This window comes from Spermophilus citellus (assembly GCF_964194105.1).
Source record: "Spermophilus citellus genome assembly, chromosome: 19".
Lineage (NCBI taxonomy): Eukaryota > Metazoa > Chordata > Mammalia > Rodentia > Sciuridae > Spermophilus > Spermophilus citellus.
In genome coordinates, this window is record NC_138201.1 from 20,543,179 (window position 1) to 20,564,014 (window position 20,836).

Below are 20,836 nucleotides of genomic sequence, written 5' to 3' on the forward strand. Positions count from 1 at the left end.
CAACCTACCATTTACCTTAAAAGTACTTCAGTTCTTTTACCAGGTTCTGTGAAAATTACTACAATGAAAATATAAATGTAGTCTTCTGTGATCTAATGACTCCAATTTTTTTAAATACATACCCAGAATTACTACTACTGAATCATATGACATTTTTATTTTAACTTATTGAAGAACCTTAATACCACTTTCAAAAATAGATTTATTCAATTTATATTCTCACCAGCATTTTTACAGGTGAATCTTTATATCCATGCTCATATGCTCTGGAGTACCTACTATCTTTCAGATTTTTATTTTTTACTTCTAAATATTTTACTTATTTATTTACTAGTCATAGATAGACAAATAACTTTTATTTTATTTATTTGTTTTTATGTGCTTCTGATGCTTAAACACAGTGCCTCCCATGTGCTAGGGAAGCACTCTATAACTGAGCCAGAACCCCAGCCCCTATCTTTCAGATTTTTATCATAGGCATTCTGACAAGACTGCATAGGGTGAAGGAAAGTTTTCATTTGATGCATGAAATTTCAGAGGCAAGTGTGTTATATTCCAGGCTGTCAAGTAGCTAGAAGAAGAGTGTACTCTATTTTCTGTGGGGAAACAGGAATCTGTGGTTTCTAACACATTTTTAACAGGACTGCTGCAAATTTTAGTTTTTGGAAGCAGTTAAAAATAATGAAAATCCAACTATTTGTAATGTATGAATATTTGCACATGCTCCGTCTCTGTTGCTTATAGAAATTGGTTGTTTAGGATATACTCCCTGAAACAGAAGTCACTAATTTTAGATGCTCAGTACATGGAGAAACTACTTCTGAAAACAACTGGAAGGCCTGGAATTATTACTGGGGTGAACAAGAGTAGGTCAGGGCTCAGAATGTGCTCAAATATTATTGAGTCTATCAGTAGTTTGTTTAATTTTCCCCTTTGGTACCTATAATTGAGTTGACAGAAAAGCAATTCTTCCAGCAACAGAAGTTAGCAAAACTACTGGAACTTAGGCCTAGTGCAGATGACTAGAGACTTTCCCTAGAAACTTCCAGATGACTGGGAGCAAAAAGTAACAATTAGCATTTTGAAAAATCATTCTCAGAAAACACCATAAAGAGTAGCAGAAAAATCTGAGGGGTTCACAATTCGGAATTCATTTTTTAATTTGTTGATCATTTTATTATGGAGTCACTAGAGTTCCTTTTATACTCTGAATACTATAGATAATTAAATATGTAATATAAAATCTTTTCTCCTGCTCAGCAACTTGTTGTTTTAAAAAATATTTTCACATGTATGACCTCTCAGCAGCCACATCAATGTTTATAGCAGCTCAATTTGCAATAGCTAGACTATGGACCAACCTAGATGGTTCTAGAAAGATGAATGGATAAAGAAAATGTGGTATATATAATCAATGGAATATTAGTCAGGTTGAAAGTAGGCTAAAATTTTGGCATTTTCTTTAAATGGTTGGAGTTGGAGAATATCATGCTAAGTGAAATAAGCCAGTCTCGCAAAACCAAAGACAAATGTTTTCTCTATTATGGTGATGCTAATTCAGGAGGGAGGGGGCACTGGGGCAGAATCGCTTTACCTTACATTAGGTTGAGGGAAGTGATGGGAGGGAGGGGAGAGGGATGTGGGAATAGGAAAGATAGTAGTAGATTGAAAAAAACATCATTACTGTATGTATACATTTGACTACATGACTAATATGATTCTGCAACATGGACACTCAGAAAAATGAGAAATGATATCCCATCCAAGTATGATATACCAAAGTATATATATGTGCATTCTACTGTCATGGGGATGAAAGAGGGTCTGGGGATGTGGCTTAGTGGTTAAGAACCCCTTGTACTATAATGAGTGAGAGAGAAAATAGGGAAGACAAATCAGAAGGCAGGATGGATCCACACAATTCCAACAAGTTTCCCATAATCCCTACCCTCATTACCAAGTACTTAGGGTCTGTGTGCTATTGGTCCATCTGTGAAAATTTGAAAAAAAATATATTTTTCCTTATGATCTGGAGACATAGAAATGGACTTGCAAATTTCTACCAGGCCTGGTAGAATGGGTTGGAAACAGTAGTCACATCCTATGGAATTCCAAAGTCGTCACTTTAATTGAACCACTTCAGCTGAGTTCCCAGCAAATGGGACTGCCATTGGGGTAACGGTTCAGAGACCACATTGCTCCAGTTTTAGATGACTGTGAGGTCAGCCTGAACAACAGAGTCCACCACTGTCTCAAGAAAGAAAACAGAGGGGGGCCTTGGTGAGGGTGTAGCTCAGTGGTAAATCAGCCTTGGGTTCAATCCCCTGTGGAGACCAGTGACAGTGATTGGGAGACAAGCGTCTGACATGGAGGTCTCTAATGACGTCATGGCAGGGACATGCTTGGTGACTGGAAAAGTTTCTATGCAAAAGTATAGGATGCCTGGTTGCTATGGCAATGCTCTCCATGGGGGAGACTCTGTTGTGGGAGACTTTTCAGCTTTGACCTCATTCTCAGGCACAAAGTTCCTTGCTAAATCAACCACAATGTTTCACCAGTTCCGCTGCTTTAAAGGATGCTTTAAAGTAACTTTAAAGGATGGACTTTCTTGAGAGCTGCACAGTGCTATAACATTGCACATTCCAACTATAGAATGTAATGGAGGAAATAGCTGCATACTGTTCCTAACTGTGTAACTTTCATAAATACAAAGAATAATGCTTGCATAGTCTTTAATATGATCAATTAAAGATATACAATAGAGATTGTTGGGGTAATTATTTTTTCTTTTCTTTTAGAGAGAGAGACAATTTTCAACATTTGTCCATTTATATTTTTAGGTTTTGGTGGATACAACATCTTCTATTTTATTTATATTTGGTGCTGAGGATCAAACCTAGGGCCCCACAAATGCGAGGTGAGCGGGCTACCACTTGAGCCACATTTCCAGCCCCCCTGGCATAATTCTTTAGACCTGCTGCTCCATCATAGAGCAGTGCTCCACCCGATCCCAGATGTTGTATCTTCTGCATGTGTGACTCTTTATTTCTTCCAATGTCCCATCAAACCTTGCCAGAACCTCCTAGTTTGGCCACTTGTCACAGAAATCCCCAGTAGCAAAAATAAATAAACACCATCAATCTCTAATCACTTCATGTTTTTTGATATGTTAAAACAAGGTATATGGAAACTAAAAATTCCTATAAAATCTGATGTGCTCCTCAGAATATTTAATAGTCTAACATTTTCTAATTCATGAAATATGGAAAAATCAGAGTTCTAACTGGGCATCCTGAAATGTTTAAACACAGTCACTGATAATCACAGAGGAAAAAATAAAACACCAACTACAGAAACGCAGATATTCTCTATCTCAGCATTTGCCTTGGGTAGATTACTGCTACTTTGATGATCTGGTCCAGTCTGTAAGTATCCATACCCAATACCAAACATAATGAAAATTACTAATCCTATGTGATCAACAACTGGTATATATTTTGGCCTCAGATTTGGCTAATATTTTCAGTTTTCTCTATTTCAATTGTATTCTAATGTAAATTGTCCTTATCACTAACAGGACCAAATAAATTTTCAGACTACTCATGAGCTTTTCACAAATGACCTGAGCAGAGAATCACAGCATCAGGTTTTTGCAGGAGCACATCGTAAATTGCTGACATCCTCCTCCAAGGTTGCTAGACACACTCCTTGAAGACAAGAAAATCTGACACCTTTTAGGCTGCCCTGGACCATATGGCAATGTGTTCTTCACTTATCAGTTTCACTTGAGCTCCCCAATGACATCATTTATAAATCAGAGACCTCCATATGGAATTCCTCCACCAAAAGGCTCTGAAAACACAGGCACGTTTAGCACCTCCATAGACTCCTGCAAAATAGAAGCTTTCACAAACTCTTTATGATAAGGACATTATGGCCACTTGTGATGACTACCAATTACAGAGGGTTCCCAGAGCAGGAAACTGCTCCTCATGGACCTTCCTTTTTAAAACTATACACTTGATTTTTATTGAATTGGTGAATTTTACAGAGTTCCTGAATTAATAAACCATACCTGAGAATCCAAAGAAGAAAACAATATAATGGACAAGCCCATCCACCCATCATACGGTTTATTAAAACTTGGTTTCTAATGCACTTTTCTTGGGGATACTGGGAATTGATCTCAGTGGCACTCAACCACTCAGCCACCTCCCAGTCTTCTTTTTTATTTATTATTTGAGTTACTTCTTAGAGACAGGGTCTCACTGAGTTCCTTACTCCTTGTTATCCAGGGACGCCACCTTTCAAATCACAACCCTTGAGCTAAGGTTGTGGCTCAGTGGTTGACAATGTGCCTAGCATGTAGGAGGCACTGGGTTTCACTCTTAGGACAAAAAAAAATTAGTATATATATAATTTTAAAAAAAATGAAAAGATGGGCTGGGGATGTGGCTCAAATGGTAGCGTGTCCAACTGGCATGCGTGGGGTGCTGGGTTCAAAAATCAGCACCACATAAAAATAAAATAAAGATGTTGTGTCCACTGAAAACTAAAAAATAAATGTTAAAAAATTCTTTCTCTTAAAAAAAAAGTGAAAAAAAGTAACAATCCTCCTGCCTCAGAATCTTGAGCCACAGGTATTTCAGGTGTATGCCCCAGCACCTGGGGATTCTTAAGAATTTTGAGAATTTCAGAGTCTTTCATAAAATTTCAACAACAGTGGAATCTAAGCCTGCTGCAAGCCTTTAAAACTTCTAGTACACTGTACCATTAAATAAACCTCTCCATGTTTATCTCAGTTTGTTCCACGTAAGCATCACACTACAAAAGTTTGTGAGAAAATGCATACATGTAGGAAAATATGTGGTTCAAGGTCCAAGAGGTTACGTGTTATTATGTTTGGCCCCCAAATTATGTCTTTGGTATGACAAAGAATATTTTAATTCTCATTTAATCATTGTACATTCTCACTATTTGCTCGGCTACAAACCCAAATACATCAGAAGGTAGCCATCCACATGCCAGCTCACATGACAACACTACTGTACAACAGGGACAGGCAGGTCCTGTCAGGAGATTCTGTAGCCCTCCTAAAAGTCTGATTCCTACACTGATGTACTCACCAAGACTGAACTCCTACAAACAATGCCCACACCCCAGGACAGCTGCATTCACTCCAGTCCCTCACACTGCCCAGGAACAAGCCTGCAAATACTGCCTTTGGCAAATGGATTTATTACAAAGAAGTCCAGACTGCGTCAAGTGCACACACACCTCTATTCAATATTTCTTCTAAATCAAAGATGTAAAACTAGGATATTGCCACACTGACTCATTGGCTGCAAATAAAGTTTTTGGAAATCCTGGGAAGCGTTCAAAACTATCTTTTAAAGATGAAGTTTTACTGGATGGCTTATGCTGTATATATCAAAAACAGAAGGGCCACAGCACACTCTTTTGGCATTCCTCTCCAAATGAACACCGAGACACACCAAAAGGCTGGAACAGAGATAGCAGTGACAATCAACCCATCTTTGGCATGTTGGCAAACTTCAATATTTGGACACAAGTATGTAAGGAACTCTTACCAATGATCACACAAGATCCATGACACCTGAATAGCTTGTGGGTGAGGTTTTGCTCAGGAGGCTTTGAATACTTAGGACAAGTAACTGAATCCTTCAACCTGAGCAGAAACAGCCCTCTCCACAGCAAGTACTGCACAATATCATCTGGTTGGAGGCTGTAGCTTTATTACTGATGTAGGGCACATGAGGCTAGACACCCAAGGAATGTTCCAGGAGCACATTGATTAGCTGCAGGGTTCTGAGGGGTATCACTTAAAATTTTTTGGATCACTGCTTGGAATTTCATTGATTTTTATTTACATCCAGTGGGACAGAGATGGAGGTTTATATTTTTGGTAGGGGTATACATAAAGGTGATTTTGTTGTTGATGTTGTTGTTGTTTTGATTAGTTCATAGAAAGTGCTTTGTGTACCAATTGTAAGATTGGTCAGAGGTCTTCCAAGCTTTGCCACAAAAGCAGAAGTCTGTGTTATAACCCACATTCAGATCTTTGCAAAATCTTTTCCTGACATTCTGTTGAAAGAAAATTATGGTGAAGGTCTCTTGAGAAGCTTATTTAAGATTATTTGGTGGAGAAGGGAGTGCCACTATATTAGGACATCAGACTGGGATGCTCCTTACCAAGCCTTTGGTCATGTACTGTGTATTAAGAAAACCATCAAACAATTTTTTCCAGGGCTACTGAGGTACTCTAAAACACAAAGAGAAATCAAGCCTGGGTTTTCTGGCATATTCCACCTAAGTATTATTCATGGGGAGAAAACCTAAGTTGGATGTAGTTTTTTTAAAAAAATTCACTGGTATAAAAGACCTGTAAGAAGGAAGAGATCAGCTGCAATTGTGGAGGAAACACCTGCAGAGCTACATCTGCTGATGTGGTTATCAGTGGGGTCCACACTCACAGCTGCAGCAAACTCACCACCTGAGCTATGGAGCGTTCAGTGCTACAATGCCTGCCTAGCATGCACAAGGCAGGATTCGGTCCCCAGAACTGGGAAAAGAAAAGAGAAAGCAACTCAAGTAGAGGGCAAAATATATTTTGAGAAAGTGCCTCTCTAAACAATATACACAAATGACATTGTTTTATAATTCTCTTTAATGTGCCTACATACAGCACAATACATGAGCCTTAGAACAAGCACAAGTGACAAGAGTGGTGGTCCCAGAGTCATCAACAGATCAATAAGCAATCAAGGAAAAGGAAGAGGCCAGCTGCAGGGAACACAGACACATCCCTATGGTCCCAGCTGCCAGCCTCACCCCATCTCAAAAAATAACAATTAAAAGGACTGTGGAGAAACTCAGTGGTAGAGCACTCCTGGGTGAAATCTGAACAAAGAAAGAAAGGAAAAAAGTTCAGAAGAGCCATTTCACCAATCTGTACCAAAGGCTGGAGTAGAGAGGCCTAAACTAACATACACAATATGTAATGAAACATTAGACACAAAAGACTTAAAATACGGGAAAATAGAATCTAACAGTAAGAGAAATTTAACCCAGAAAAACACGTTGCTTTCAAATCTTCATGCTGATGCAATGCTCCTCTCCAACCCAGGGTGCAGTTTTGTTACCTCTGAATACACAAAAAAAAAAAAAAGAAAGAAAGAAAAGAAATGAAAGCACACACTATTTTCACACACCTACAGTGGTTATCTCAAAATAAATAAAAATGAAATAAAATAAAATTTTCCTCAAGTCTGAACAAGTTCAAATGCATCTGAAACAAGCAAAGTTCTCACCACATTTCTACATACAGGGCTCTTCTCCAGTGTGATTTCTTAAATGCTGTTCAAAAGAACCTGCAAAGTTGAAAGTGTTACTGCAATTTTTAAAGATAGAAAAAGGATTTTCACAGATGTGAATTCTTTTATGCCTTTGGAGAAAACTCTGAAAGCTGAATACTGCCCCACAAGGCTTATCCTCAGCATTTTCTACAGTATGAGTCCTTTCATACAACTGAACAAAACTAGAACAGCTGAACCCTTTATATTTCTTACTTGCATAGGATTTATTCTTTTTATTCCAAAACAATATTCCCAGTCCTTAGGGAAAAAAAATTAGAAAACTAGAAGATCTCCCACATTTCTCACATTCACAGGGCTTCTCTGCATGAGTGTTTTCATATATAAGAAAGGAAACGAAGCTGACAGAATGTAGCAAATCCCCCAAATTCAGAGGCTTTGTTTTTCAATGTGAGTGAAATGGCTTTGAAGGCAACAGGGAAAATGGAATGATTTGTGATATTTTTCACATTTAAAGAGTTATTCAGCTGGATGTGGTGGTGTATGCCTTTAATTCCTGAGACTCGAGAGGCTGATTCTGAAGAATCAATGTTGGAGGCTAGCTTCAGCACCTTAGGAAGACCCTAAGAAACTCAGCAAGTCCCTGTCTCAAAATAAAAAGTAAAAAGGAACTGGAATGTAGCTCAGTGGTAGAGCACCACCAGACTAAATCCCCAGTGGATCGATTGATTGATCAATCTCTCTCTCACACACACATACATACATACACACACACAAACGCACACACACAAACACACACACACACACATTTTCAGCAGTGTGAGCCTCTCTTGTCTTTGAGGATGATATGAAATCTGATTTACCATATTTCACATTCAAAGGATTTTTCTCCAGTAATCTTCCTACATGTATATGAGTGAAACAGTAATAACAGAAGAGTTTACCAATTGTTTTCATGCATACAACTTCTATGCAGTATGTGTTCTTTCATGTGTGTGAAGCCGACAAGATGTGGCAAAGGCTTCTCCATGTTGTTGACATTCATTGGGCATCTCTCCAATATACATTCTTCCATGTATGTGAAGGTCACTGGATCTAGCAAAGGCTTTGCCACACTGCCTACATTCTTAGGGCTTCTCTCCAGTATGAGTGTGTTTATGCATCCGAAGGTAAAAGGCAGTAGTGTAGGCTTTTCCACATTGTTGACATTCATAAGGCTTCTCTCCAGTATGAGTTTGTTCATGTGACTGAAGGTAAGAGGACTGAGTGAAGGCTTTTCAACATTGTTTGCATTCATAGGGCTTCTCTCCAGTATGTGTTCTTCCATGTTTATGAAGCTGATGGGATGCAGCAAAGGCTTTGCCACATTGTTTGCATACATAAAGCTTCTCTCCAGTATGAGTTCTTTCATGTCTGCGAAGGTCACAAGATCTACGAAAGGCTTTGCCACACTCCTTACATACATAGGGCTTCTCTCCACTATGAGTTCTTTTATGTTTGTGAAGGTCACCAGATCCAGCAAAGGCTTTGCCACACTGCTTACATTCATAGGGCTTCTCTCCAGTATGCACTCTTCCATGTATTTGAAGTTCACTGGATCGAGCAAAGGCTTTGCCACACTGCTTACATTCATAGGGCTTCTCTCCAGTATGCACTATTCCATGTACTTGAAGTTTACTAGATGTAGCAAAGGCTTTGCCACACTGCTTACAATCATAGGGCTTCTCTCCAGTATGAGTTTGTTCATGTGAGTGAAGGTGAGAGGACCGAGTGAAGGCTTTCCCACACTGCTTACATTCATAGGGCCTCTCTCCAGTATGAGTTCGTTTATGTCTCTGAAGGTAATAGGCAGCAGTAAAGGCTTTTCCACATTGTTCACATTCATAGGGCTTTTCTCCGGTATGCGTTCTTCCATGTATACGAAGATAACGGGATGAAGCAAATGTTTTTCCACATTGTTGACATCCAAAGGGTTTCTTTCTAGTATGTGTTCTTCCATGAATCTGAAGGCAACTAGATCTAGCAAAGGCTTTTCCACACTGCTTACATTCATAGGGCTTCTCTCCAGTGTGTGCTCTTCCATGAATCCGAAGGTGACTAGATCTAGCAAAGGCTTTTCCACACTGCTTACATTCATAGGGCTTCTCTCCAGTGTGTGTCCTTCCATGAATCCGAAGGTAACTAGAACTAGCAAAGGCTTTTCCACACTGCTTACATTCATAAGGCTTCTCTCCAGTATGTGTTCTTCCATGTGCATGAAGCAGATGGGATGCAGCAAAGTCTTTTCCACATTGTTTGCATTCATAAGGCTTCTCTCCAGTATGTGTTCTTCCGTGTGCATGAAGCAGATGGGATGCAGCAAAGGCTTTTCCACATTGTTTGCATTCATAAGGCTTCTCTCCAGTATGTATTCTTACATGTGTATGAAGCGGACGGGATGTAGCAAAGGCTTTTCCACACTGCTTACATACATAGGGCTTCTCTCCAGTATGAGTTCTTCCATGTGTGCGAAGGTCACAAGATCTAGCAAAGGCTTTTCCACACTGCTTACATACATAGGGCTTTTCTCCCGTATGAGTTCTTCCATGTGTGTGAAGGTCACCAGATCTAGCAAAGGCTTTTCCACATTGTTGACATTCATAGGGCTTCTCTCCAGTGTGTATTCTTCCATGTCTGTTAAGCATATAGGATGCAGCAAAGGCTTTTCCACATTCTTTGCATTCATAGGGCTTCTCTCCAGTATGTATTCTTCCATGTTTGTGAAGCTGACGAGATGTAGCAAAGGATTTGCCACACTGCTTACATTCATAGGGCTTCTCTCCAGTGTGAGTTCTTTCATGTATGTGAAGGTCACCAGATCTAGCAAAGGCGTTACCACACTGCTTACATTCATAGGGCTTCTCTCCAGTATGTGTTTTCTGATGTATTCTAAGTAATCTGGGATAAGCAAAGTCTTTCCCACATACCTTACATTTGAAATGTGCATTCCCTGTGTGTGTGATCCTGTGCTTTGGAAGACTTGTGTGTGAAATAAAGGTTCGACCATCTTGTTTACATTCATAGAGTTTCTCTCCAGAATGAGTTCTTTCATGTCTTCTAAATAAAGAGGAGAAATGAAAGGCTTTCCCACATACCTCACATTGAAAAGGTTTACCTCCACTGTGTGTTATCATGTGTCTTTGAACACCTGGGAGAGAAGAAGAGGCTTCACCACATTGTTGACATTCATAGGGTTGCACCCCAGTATGGGTTTCTTCATGTGTTTGAATGTCATTGGAACAACTGATGACTTTCCCACATACTGAACTTTCACATGGTCTATCTCCAGTTTGTAACAACATTTGTGTGTGAACACTTCTGAGAGAAACCAGAGATTTCCTATATTGTTTAAATGCACATGGCTTCTCTTCACATTCTTCATGCTTATAGTATTTGTGTCCAGAGTGAGATGTGATGTGCCTATGAAGGAATGAAGGACATATGAAATCTTTTGCACACATAATGAAGTCACATGGATTTACTCTATTAACATTTTTCTTTGTTTGATTAAGAATTGGAATCAATTTGAAGGTTTCCCCACACTATTCTGTGGGGAAAGTTTCAAGTTTACCACAGGACTTCTTTGAAGAAGTGACCAGCACATAATTGATATCTAACTCATTCACAGTTTTCTATTTATTTATAGGTCTTTACATTTCTACCAACATCACGTAAAGGCTAGATTTTCTGACTTGTTAAAGTTCCGTGAAACTAAAGAGATTGAAAGGAAATAATCCTTTGCAACACAGCTTCTCTATGGCTATTATTCACATAGTCATATTCACATATGCAATTTCATAGTACTTTTTGCATGTCAAATACTTTGAAAAGACTGAATACCTGTCACAGATAAGTATCTATTTCTGGTAAAAAATATTATAAGAATAAATACATTTCCAATTATGCATACTTCTTCGGTTGGTTTGCTTTAAAAATTACATGACAGTTCTCAGATTCCCTCACGAATTCCTCTTGTGAGTAGAGTTACCTTAGGTTGCTTCCACAGTTTTCAATCTGATCTTCAGTGGTCTTGTCTTCCCAATTGTTTCCTAAAATGAGACAACATAACAATCTTTATAAATATTTAGGAGCTAGAAATGCTTTGCCAAATTTTAGGTGCCATTTATGCTTCAATAATTCATCAACTGATTTCCTTTGCACCTTCTACATAAATGACCAAAATAAACATGAGTTCTCGATTTCATTAATTTTAAAACCAACATTATTACCTATAGAAGCCAGGTTTCTGAGGACTTCCAGCATCACATCTCTGTAAAGGTTCTTCTGGGAAGCATCCAGAAAAGCCCACTCCTCCTCGGTGAAGTTCACAGCCACATCCTCAAAGGTCACTGAGATCTGAAATATCCCACAAATGTATAGTGGAGGCCAGGAAAGATTGACAGCACGAGAAATCTGCACTCAACATGCATGATGTTCACATGATTCCCTGGCCTCCTGATTAATTCCATGATTTGGTCCATCAAATCTTTACTGCACTCAATTTTTTACACCAATTCCAACACTAGAAATTGGCTACTCAGAAGGCAAACATCATAGTGATTTATACCCTTCCTTTGGGGAGTTCACAGGAAGTAAGACAGGCTCCCAGATCACTCCTAACTTCTTTAATGGTTGCACCTCTATTACATGTCCTACAAATGTCCTGTGTGGTACAGAGCTAATATAAGCACTTCTGATAGTACTTATGTTTAGAAAAGAAAGGTGATGAGTAGAAAAATGCACAAATCATGAAACTAAGCATTTGAGAGAGATTCTGTCAACTACAGTGGCTCCCTGTACCTACAAGGTTAATATAGGCAACATGGTATTTACTGATGTCTTGTTTCCTCTGAAAGGCTATTGTTCCATACTTAAAGAAATGCCTAGAACCAGCCGCCACTCCCACCCTCTGGGCATGGGGTCACGAAGGAGATTCCTTCACAGACAACATTTAGACAACATTTTACACAGGTGGTCACAATGTGTTAACTGGAGATGGAGCTCATTCTGTGTGATTACACTAAGAACAACTAGAAGTTTGCAGGTGTTTTACTCCAGAACAAATTTAGTCAACTAGCTTACTATTAAATGACCAAAACAAACATGAATTCTCTGATTAATTTAATTTATTTATTAATAAACACAACAATTTGATAGTTTCTTGTAGTTATTGTCAAAGCAGAATGGGGTAAGTGGAATGATGGCATGTGTCTTAGAAATAACTCAATGAGGACTTGGAAGATGGCGGCGGATGGAGTGTATCACCCCCATGTACTGCATCACTGTGCGGGTGAATGACGAGTTAGAATGGCCAAAAGCTATCTTTATGGAATTTTCAGCAAAATTGGGGTGCACCAAAACCTAGAGGAAAGATTTCCATCACCCGAGGATCGGTTACTGGAGCTCAACCGCGAGCGATTTGTCTGCACGGAGATTCAAGCTGCTTATTCAGTGACTTGCCCCACTGCTAGAGATGGTGCTGCAACGTTCATAAAACAAACTCTCCTCAACTTCAAGAGTCAAATGGACCACAACACAATAATTATCAGTGACTTCAACACACCGCTCTCTCCTTTGGACAGATCCACCAGACAAAAGCTGAATAAAGAAACTGTAGAACTCAATAACACAATTAATAACCTAGACTTAACTGACATATATAGAATATATCAACCATCATCAAGTGGATACACATTCTTCTCAGCAGCACATGGATACTTCTCAAAGATAGACCATATATTATGCCATAGGGCAACTCTTAGTAAATATAAAGGCTTGGAGATAATACCATGCACCATATCTGATCATAATGGAATGAAATTGGAAATCAATGATAAAAGAAGGAAGGAAAAATCATGCATCACATGGAAAATGAACAATACGTTACTGAATGATCAATGGGTTACAGAAGACATAAAGGAGGAAATCAAAAAATTCTTAGAAATAAATGAAAATATAGACACAACATATCAGAATCTATGGGACACAATGAAAGCAGTTTTAAGAGGGAAATTCACTGCCTAGAGGTCATTCCTCAAAAAAAGAAAAAACCAACAAATAAATGAACTCACACTTCATCTCAAAACCCTAGAAAAGAAAGAGCAAAACAACAGCAAATGTAGCAGAAGGCAAGAAAGAATTAAAATCAGAAGAGAAATCAACGAAATTGAAACAAAAAAAAGATTGAAAAAATTGATAAAACTAAAAGTTGGTTCTTTGAAAAAATAAATAAGATCGACAGACCCTTAGCCATGCTAACGAAGAGAAGAAGAGAGAGAACTCAAATTACCAACATATGGGATGAAAAAGGCAATATCACAACAGATACTACAGAAATACAGAAGATAATTAGAAATTATTTTGAAAACCTATATTCCAATAAAATAGAAGATAGTGAAGATATCGATTAATTTCTTAAGTCATATGACTTGCCCAGATTGAGTCAGGAAGATACACACAATTTAAACAGACCAATGACAAAGGAGAAAATAGAAGAAGCCATCAAAAGACAACCAACCAAGAAAAGCCCTGGAACAGATGGATATACAGCGGAGTTTTACAAAACCTTCAAAGAAGAATTAATACCAATACTTTTCAAGTTATTTCAAGAAACAGAAAAAGGAGATCTTCCAAATTCATTGTATGAGACCAACATCACCCTGATACTGAAACCAGACAAAGATACTTCAAAGAAAGAAAACTACAGACCAGTATCTCTAATGAACATAAATGCAAAAATCCTCAATACAATCCTGGCGAATCGAATACAAGAGCATATCAAAAAAATTGTGCACCATGATCAAGTAGGATTCATCCCTGGGATGCAAGGCTGGGTCAATATACGGAAATCAAGAAATGTTATTCACCAAATCAATAGACTTAAAGAACCACATGATCATCTCGATAGATGCAGAAAAAGCATTCGACAAAGTACAACATCCCTTTATGTTCAAAATACTAGAAAAACTAGGGATAACAGGATCTTACCTCAACATCGTAAAAGCTATATATGCTAAACCTCAGGCTAGCATCATTCTGAATGGAGAAAAACTGAAGGCATTCCCTCTAAAATCTGGAACAAGACAGGGATGCCCTCTATCACCACTTCTATTCAATATAGTAATCAAAACACTGGCCAGAGCAATTAGACAGACGAAAGAAATTAAAGCCATAAAAATAGGAAAAGAAGAATTAAATTATCACTATTTCTGGATGATATGATAATATATCTAACAGACCCAAAAGGGTCTACAAAGAAACTACTAGAGTTAATAAATGAATTCAGCAAATATAAAATCAACACGCATAAATCAAAGGCATTCCTGTATATCAGCGCCAAATCTTCTGAAATGGAAATGAGGACAACCACCCCATTCACAATTTCCTCAAAAAAAAATTAAATACTTGGGAATCAACTTAACAAAAGAGGTGAAAGGTTTATACAATGAAAACTACAGAACCCTAAAGAGAGAAATAGAAGACCCTAGAAGATGGAAAAATATACCCTGTTCATGGATATGAAGAACTAACATCATCAAAATGGAAATATTACCCAAAGTTCTCTATAGGTTCAATGCAATGCCAATCAAAATCCCAAGGGCATTTCTTGTAGAAATAGATAAAGCAATTATGAAATTCATATGGAAAAACAAAAGACCCAGAATAGCAAAAGCAATTCTAAGCAGGAAGTGTGAATCAGGAGGTGTAGCGATACCAGATTTCAAACTGTACTACAAAGACAATAGTAACAAAAACAGCATGGTACTGGTACCAAAACAGGCGGGTGGACGAATGGTACACAATAGAGGACACAGAGACCAATCCACAAAATTACAACTATCTTATATTTGATAAAGGGGCTAAAAGCATGCAATGGAGGAAGGATAGCATCTTCAGCAAATGGTGCTGGGAAACTCAAAAAAATTAACAATAAGAAAACAAATAAGGGCTGGGGATGTGGCTCAAGTGGTAGCGTGCTCGCCTGGCAAGCATGCGGTCCGGGTTCGATCCTCAGCACCACATACAAAACAAAAATGTTGTGTCCGCCAAGAACTAAAATAAATAAATATTAAAACTCTTCTCTCTTGGGCTGGGGATGTGGCTCAAGCGGTAGCGCACTCATGCATGCATGCGGCCCGGGTTCGATCCTCAGCACCACATACAAAGAAAGATGTTGTGTCCGCCGAAAACTAAAAAAAATAAAATATTAAAATAAAATTCTCTCTCTCTCGCTCTCTCTAAAAATTCTTCTCTCTCTTAAAAAAAAAAAATAACCCAATCAACAAATGGGCCAAAGACTTGAACAGACACTTCTCAGAGGACGACATACAATCAATCAACAAGTACATGAAAAAATGCTCACCATCTCTAGCAGTCAGAGAAATGCAAATCAAAACCACCCTAAGATACCATCTCACTCCAGTAAGATTGGCAGCCATTAGGAAGTCAAACAACAACAAGTGCTGGCGAGGATGTGGGGAAAGGGGTACTCAAATACATTGCTGGTGGGACTGCAAATTGGTGCGGCCAATTTGGAAAGCTGTATGGAGATTCCTGGGAAAGCTGGGAAAGGAACCACCATTTGACCCAGCTATTGCCCTTCTCCGACTATTCCCTGAAGACCTTAAAAGTGCGTACTACAGGGATACTGCCACATCGATGTTCATAGGAGCACAATTCACAATAGCTAGACTTTGGAACCAACCCTGATGCCCTTCAATAGATGAATGGATAAAAAAAAATGTGGCATTTATACACAATGCAGTATTACACAGCACTAAAAAATGACAAAATCATGGAATTTGCAGGGAAATGGATGGCATTAGAGCAAATTATGCTAAGTGAAGCTAGCCAATCCCTAAAAAACAAATGCCAAATGTCTTCTTTGATATAAAGAGAGCAACTAAGAACAGACCAGGAGGAAGAGCAGGAGGAAAAGACTAACATTAAACAGAGACATGAGGTGGGAGGGAAAGGGAGAAAAAAGGGAAATTGCATGGAAATGGAAGGAGACCCTCATTGTTATACAAAATTACATATAAGAGGTTGTGACGGGAATGGGAAAACAAAAACAAGGACAGAAATGAATTGTAGTAGATGGGGTAGAGAGAGAAGACGGGAGGGCATAGGAGGGGGGATAGTAGAGGATAGGAAAGGTAGCAGAATACAGCAGTCACTAATATGGCATCATGTAAAAACGTGGATGTGTAACCGATGTGATTCTGCAATCTATAATTGGGATAAAAATGGGAGTTCATAACACACTGGAATCTAATGTATAAAATACGATATGTCAAGAGCTTTGTAATGTTTTGAACAACCAATTTAAAAAATGAGAAAAAAAAAGAAAGAAAGAACTCAATGACCTAAAAATGTCACCACGGGCTGGAGATGTGGCTCAAGCAGTAGCACGCTCGCCTGGCATGCGTGCGGCCCGGGTTCGATCCTCAGCACCACATACAAACAAAGATGTTGTGTCTGCCGAGAACTAAAAAAATAAATATTAAAAAAATTCTCTTCTCTCTCTTTAAAAAAAAAAAAAAAGTCACCTTGTCCAAACAACAGCCTTACAAAGTCTTATAACTCTCAAAACAATCTTCTTAATAAACAGCAGGCACTACTTTTCTAAGTCTCACAGCAACAATGAATGTCCAATGATTGTCAAACTCTTCTTAACAGCAGCCGGTTCACTACCATAATATACATTCATGAGACACATACCAATGTTGTGCTCAAGGACATTTTGATCAAGGGTGGGCCACATAGGCAATGATTGTCTGTAGTGAAAGAGATTCATCGTGCCTGTAGCAATGGTGGTGCAAACAAACCTAAGGCAGAAGCTCTTCCAGAGTGTGGTAAAGCAACAAGTTTGTAGCCCAGAATTCTGAACTATCCCACACAGTCTGCGTGTGAAAGAGGCCACCATTCACATCTGTAAGCATGATATGATGTCTGCACAGTGAAGGAACAGACAAAAAGAAAATGTCCCTGCCACTTACACAGAAGCATACTCAAGGACTGAAACCATACAGAACCACCCCAAACAATGAAGAATCCACAATTACCCTCAGAGACATCAGCCCAACTCTGTCAGGGCAATGATGCAGACAGGAGGGCTTCATGGACCTTCAACCAAACGGGAAGCACACTGAGGTCTCAGGGTCACAGCAACACTCCACAGGACATAAACCACACCCCTACAAGTGCACCACCAGTGAAATCCCATGTATGCTCAAAGAACATGAGAGCTAAAGCAGAAATCAGATCAGAAGAAGCTGAAAAGCCTCCAGGGAAGGGGACATGAAACACAGGGCTCTGAACAGACACAGGACAAAGAGGTGACTCAAGAGAAAAGGTGACCATTTTGAAAGAAAAAAATATAAAAGTCCATCATAGGAAATTCATAGAGAACACCAGAGGTGGCGCTGTATTGGTATCTAAGTCATCCAACACACATTCCAGAAAAGAAGAGCTAAAAGCAACCAATGAAACTGCCGCTTCAGAAAACCAGAGAAAGAAGAGCAAGGTAAACCTAAATTAACCACAGGTAGGTTGCCGCAGTCTAGCTGGGCACAATTCAGGAGCCACTTTTCAAAAGAAACGAACTTCACTTTTAGAACCACACACGCCAAACAAAACAGCTCCTCAGGAAAAACCTTCAGAGCCCAACTGCCTCCACCGGCTTCCCACAAGCCTCTCCCACAATGCTCCTGCTCTTGAGGCTGATTGGCTGGGTCACGTGGGCGGAGCCAAAAAAGCCCCCAATGAGCAGCTCCGTATTCTGAAAGGCCAGGGAAATAGCCCAATGAGCATCACCGCAGAGGAGCCAATCAGCTAGAAGTTGCTGGGGCCGCTGTGAGCCAATCATCAGCTGGCAATCTGAAAGTTTGCTGGGGCCCCTTCAGCTGTGGCTCTCAACAGTAGGTAACAGAGAAAGTGTTGATGAAACCACAATCAGGAAATCCGCAGTCTGCAAAATCAAGTTCTTCATGAACATCAGCATCACTGATTAACTCACAAAAGGCTAAGAATACAGAGGACAGGGACTGGGGTTGTGGCTCGGTGGAAAAGTGCTTGCCTAGTGCTTGGGAGAAACTGGGATCAATTCTCAATGCCACATAAAAAGACAGAAATTAAAAGTGTAAAATATACAATAATATTAAAGAAATAAACAACAAGGACCGAAAACCTACTAACACTTTTAAAAGTGTCATCGTCAACAATGCATTGGGACTTCAGATTTTCATAAATGTGCTCGACACAAATTAGACAACTTACAAAAACTGGACCATTTCTTTGAGAGAGACAATCTCCTACAGCTTACACACAAGGGGAAATACTCAAAACAGATGAGCCCATGGCTGCTGAGAAAAACAGACTCAATAACTAATTACTTCCCAAAAAGGCAAGGCAAGGCTCTGACATCTCAAAGAGGATTCCATGAGACACATAAGAACTGCCACCAATTTTCTACCTTGTTTCCAGAACATAAAAGCTGAGTTAACACCTCCTAAGTCTTCCTGAGGCATAAGTTACCATATTATCCAAATTAAATAGATAAAGAAAAGTATTAAATAGAGAAGAAAACTATGAATGATGCTCATAATCATAAATGCAAAATTTAATCATAAGTGCAAAAAACTGTACAATTGAGTCATCACACTCCAGGTGTCTATGCAAATGATGTGAAAATTATGGGCACAGGAACCCTCCCTGCAGTGACTACAGCAGCCATATCCAGAACTGCCCAAAGCTAGATGAAAGGAAGATGCACCTTTCAATACTGAATGGACAAGCTGCAGTTTAACCACACCAAAGAGCATCACCCAGAAAATGAGCTCTGCAGCCTGGAAAGATACAGCACCCTTAAAGGCAGACTGGTAAGTGAGAGAAGCCAGTTTGAAATGGCCAAGTGCAGCAAGATTCCAAGTCAAGAACATTCTGAAAAAGACAATATTACAGATGCACTAGCGAAAATGATGGGTGCCAGGGACTTAGGGAGCAGAGAGGGAGGAAGAAATGAGGAGGAGTGATGAACAGGTGGAACACAGGATTCCCAGAGCAGTGAAACTCTTCTGTATGACATTATCTTGTATACGACGTGACACACACAATCACATCACAAGGAAGAGGAACCCTAAAGTAAAGGATGAACTTTGGCTTATCATGAGATGTTGCTTCATCCATTCTCTTTATCAAATGTTCAACACTGGTTTAGTAACTAACAAACACCCTACAACAATGCAATATGTTGAAAACAGTGGAGACTATCAGCTGGAGAGAAGGGGTATTTGATACTGTGTGTAATGGCACATTTAATTGTCACCTTGATTGGATTAAAGGATGCTGAAGATTAATGAGCTTCTGGGTGTGTCCATGAGGGTGTGTCTGCAAATGATTGGCATATGGGATAGTGAGCCAAACTGGAGAACCTCCTTAAGCTAGGCAGCACCATCCAATAGGACGGTGTCTTGGGTGGAACAAAATTCTTCACTCTCCCAAAGTGGACTCTGCCAGTGCTTCTCTAGTGAGTTTCCAGAATCTTTGGTCTGGACTAAGGCAGCACCATTGATCCCCCTTGTTCTGAGGCTTCAGCCTCTGGGACTCTGCAGCTACTACTTCTGAAGCTCTCCAGCCTGCAGATGGCCACTGTGGACATCCACCTTCGGGTCAATTAGGCCAATCTAATGAATCCCCTTTGATAATCACACTTCCTCTTGATACTGTTCCTCTACAGAACACTGACTAATAAACTATGCAAGCCTAAAATTCCTCATAAAAACAAAGTTTATCTAATAAAGAAGTAAATAAACTACCAAGCCATGAAGTTTTAAAAATGTAATCATAAGAAACAATATTGTATGCTAATTACCTTTTTCATAATAATGCAAAAATAAAGCAAAGAGGAAGAGTCATAGTTACAAATTTCAAAAGTATGAACAAAAGCAAGAAAACTGATTTTCAATACTATTTTCATCTGGAAAGAAATTGGATGATAACTCTTCAAAACTCATTCCAACTGCTGGTGTAGTGGTGTGCACCTGTAATTTCAGCCACTAGGGAGGTCAAGGCAGGGAAATGGAAAAAGTTTGAGGCCTGTCTCAGCAACATAGCAAGACACTCAGAAATTTACTGAGACTGGTCTTCATCAAAAATAAAAAAGGGGTCTGGGACTGTAGCTGAGTGGCAGAACACTTGCTAACATGTGTGAGGCACTGGGTATGATCCTCAGCACCACAGAAAAATAAATAAAATCAAGGTATTCTGTCCATCTACAACTATACAAACTATTTTTAAAAAAGACAAAGAAAAAAATAAATAAATAAGAAGGGCTGAGGATGTGCTCAGTGGTCGAGTGCCTGTAGGTTTATCCCCCAGTAAAACACCTGCCCACCTCCAGAACGTTGCTCACAAATTGAAATTCATTTCTGGGAGATAACTAAGCATGAGCAAGTCCATGGCAT

At 39.2% G+C, this 20,836-nt stretch overlaps 2 protein-coding genes across 2 annotated transcripts in view; both read right to left on the reverse strand.

Annotated features, from left to right (window-relative positions):
• Positions 1 to 20,836, reverse strand: part of LOC308638621 (uncharacterized protein) — a gene marked incomplete at its 3' end in the record, with an annotated part of 148,563 nt that overhangs the window by 32,776 nt on the left and 94,951 nt on the right. The gene's annotated exons all lie outside the window — the stretch shown is intronic.
• Positions 8,103 to 10,532, reverse strand: LOC308638605 (uncharacterized protein). The gene has a single exon (XM_081276229.1). The coding sequence runs from the start codon at positions 10,505 to 10,507 to the stop codon at positions 8,612 to 8,614; it is 1,896 nt and encodes a 631-aa protein (XP_081132355.1). The 5' UTR covers positions 10,508 to 10,532; the 3' UTR covers positions 8,103 to 8,611.

Coding starts and splice junctions, on each gene's coding strand:
- LOC308638605 (XM_081276229.1), bottom strand. CDS start 10,507: ATGATAACACACAGTGGAGGTAAACCTTTTCAATGTGAGGTATGTGGG.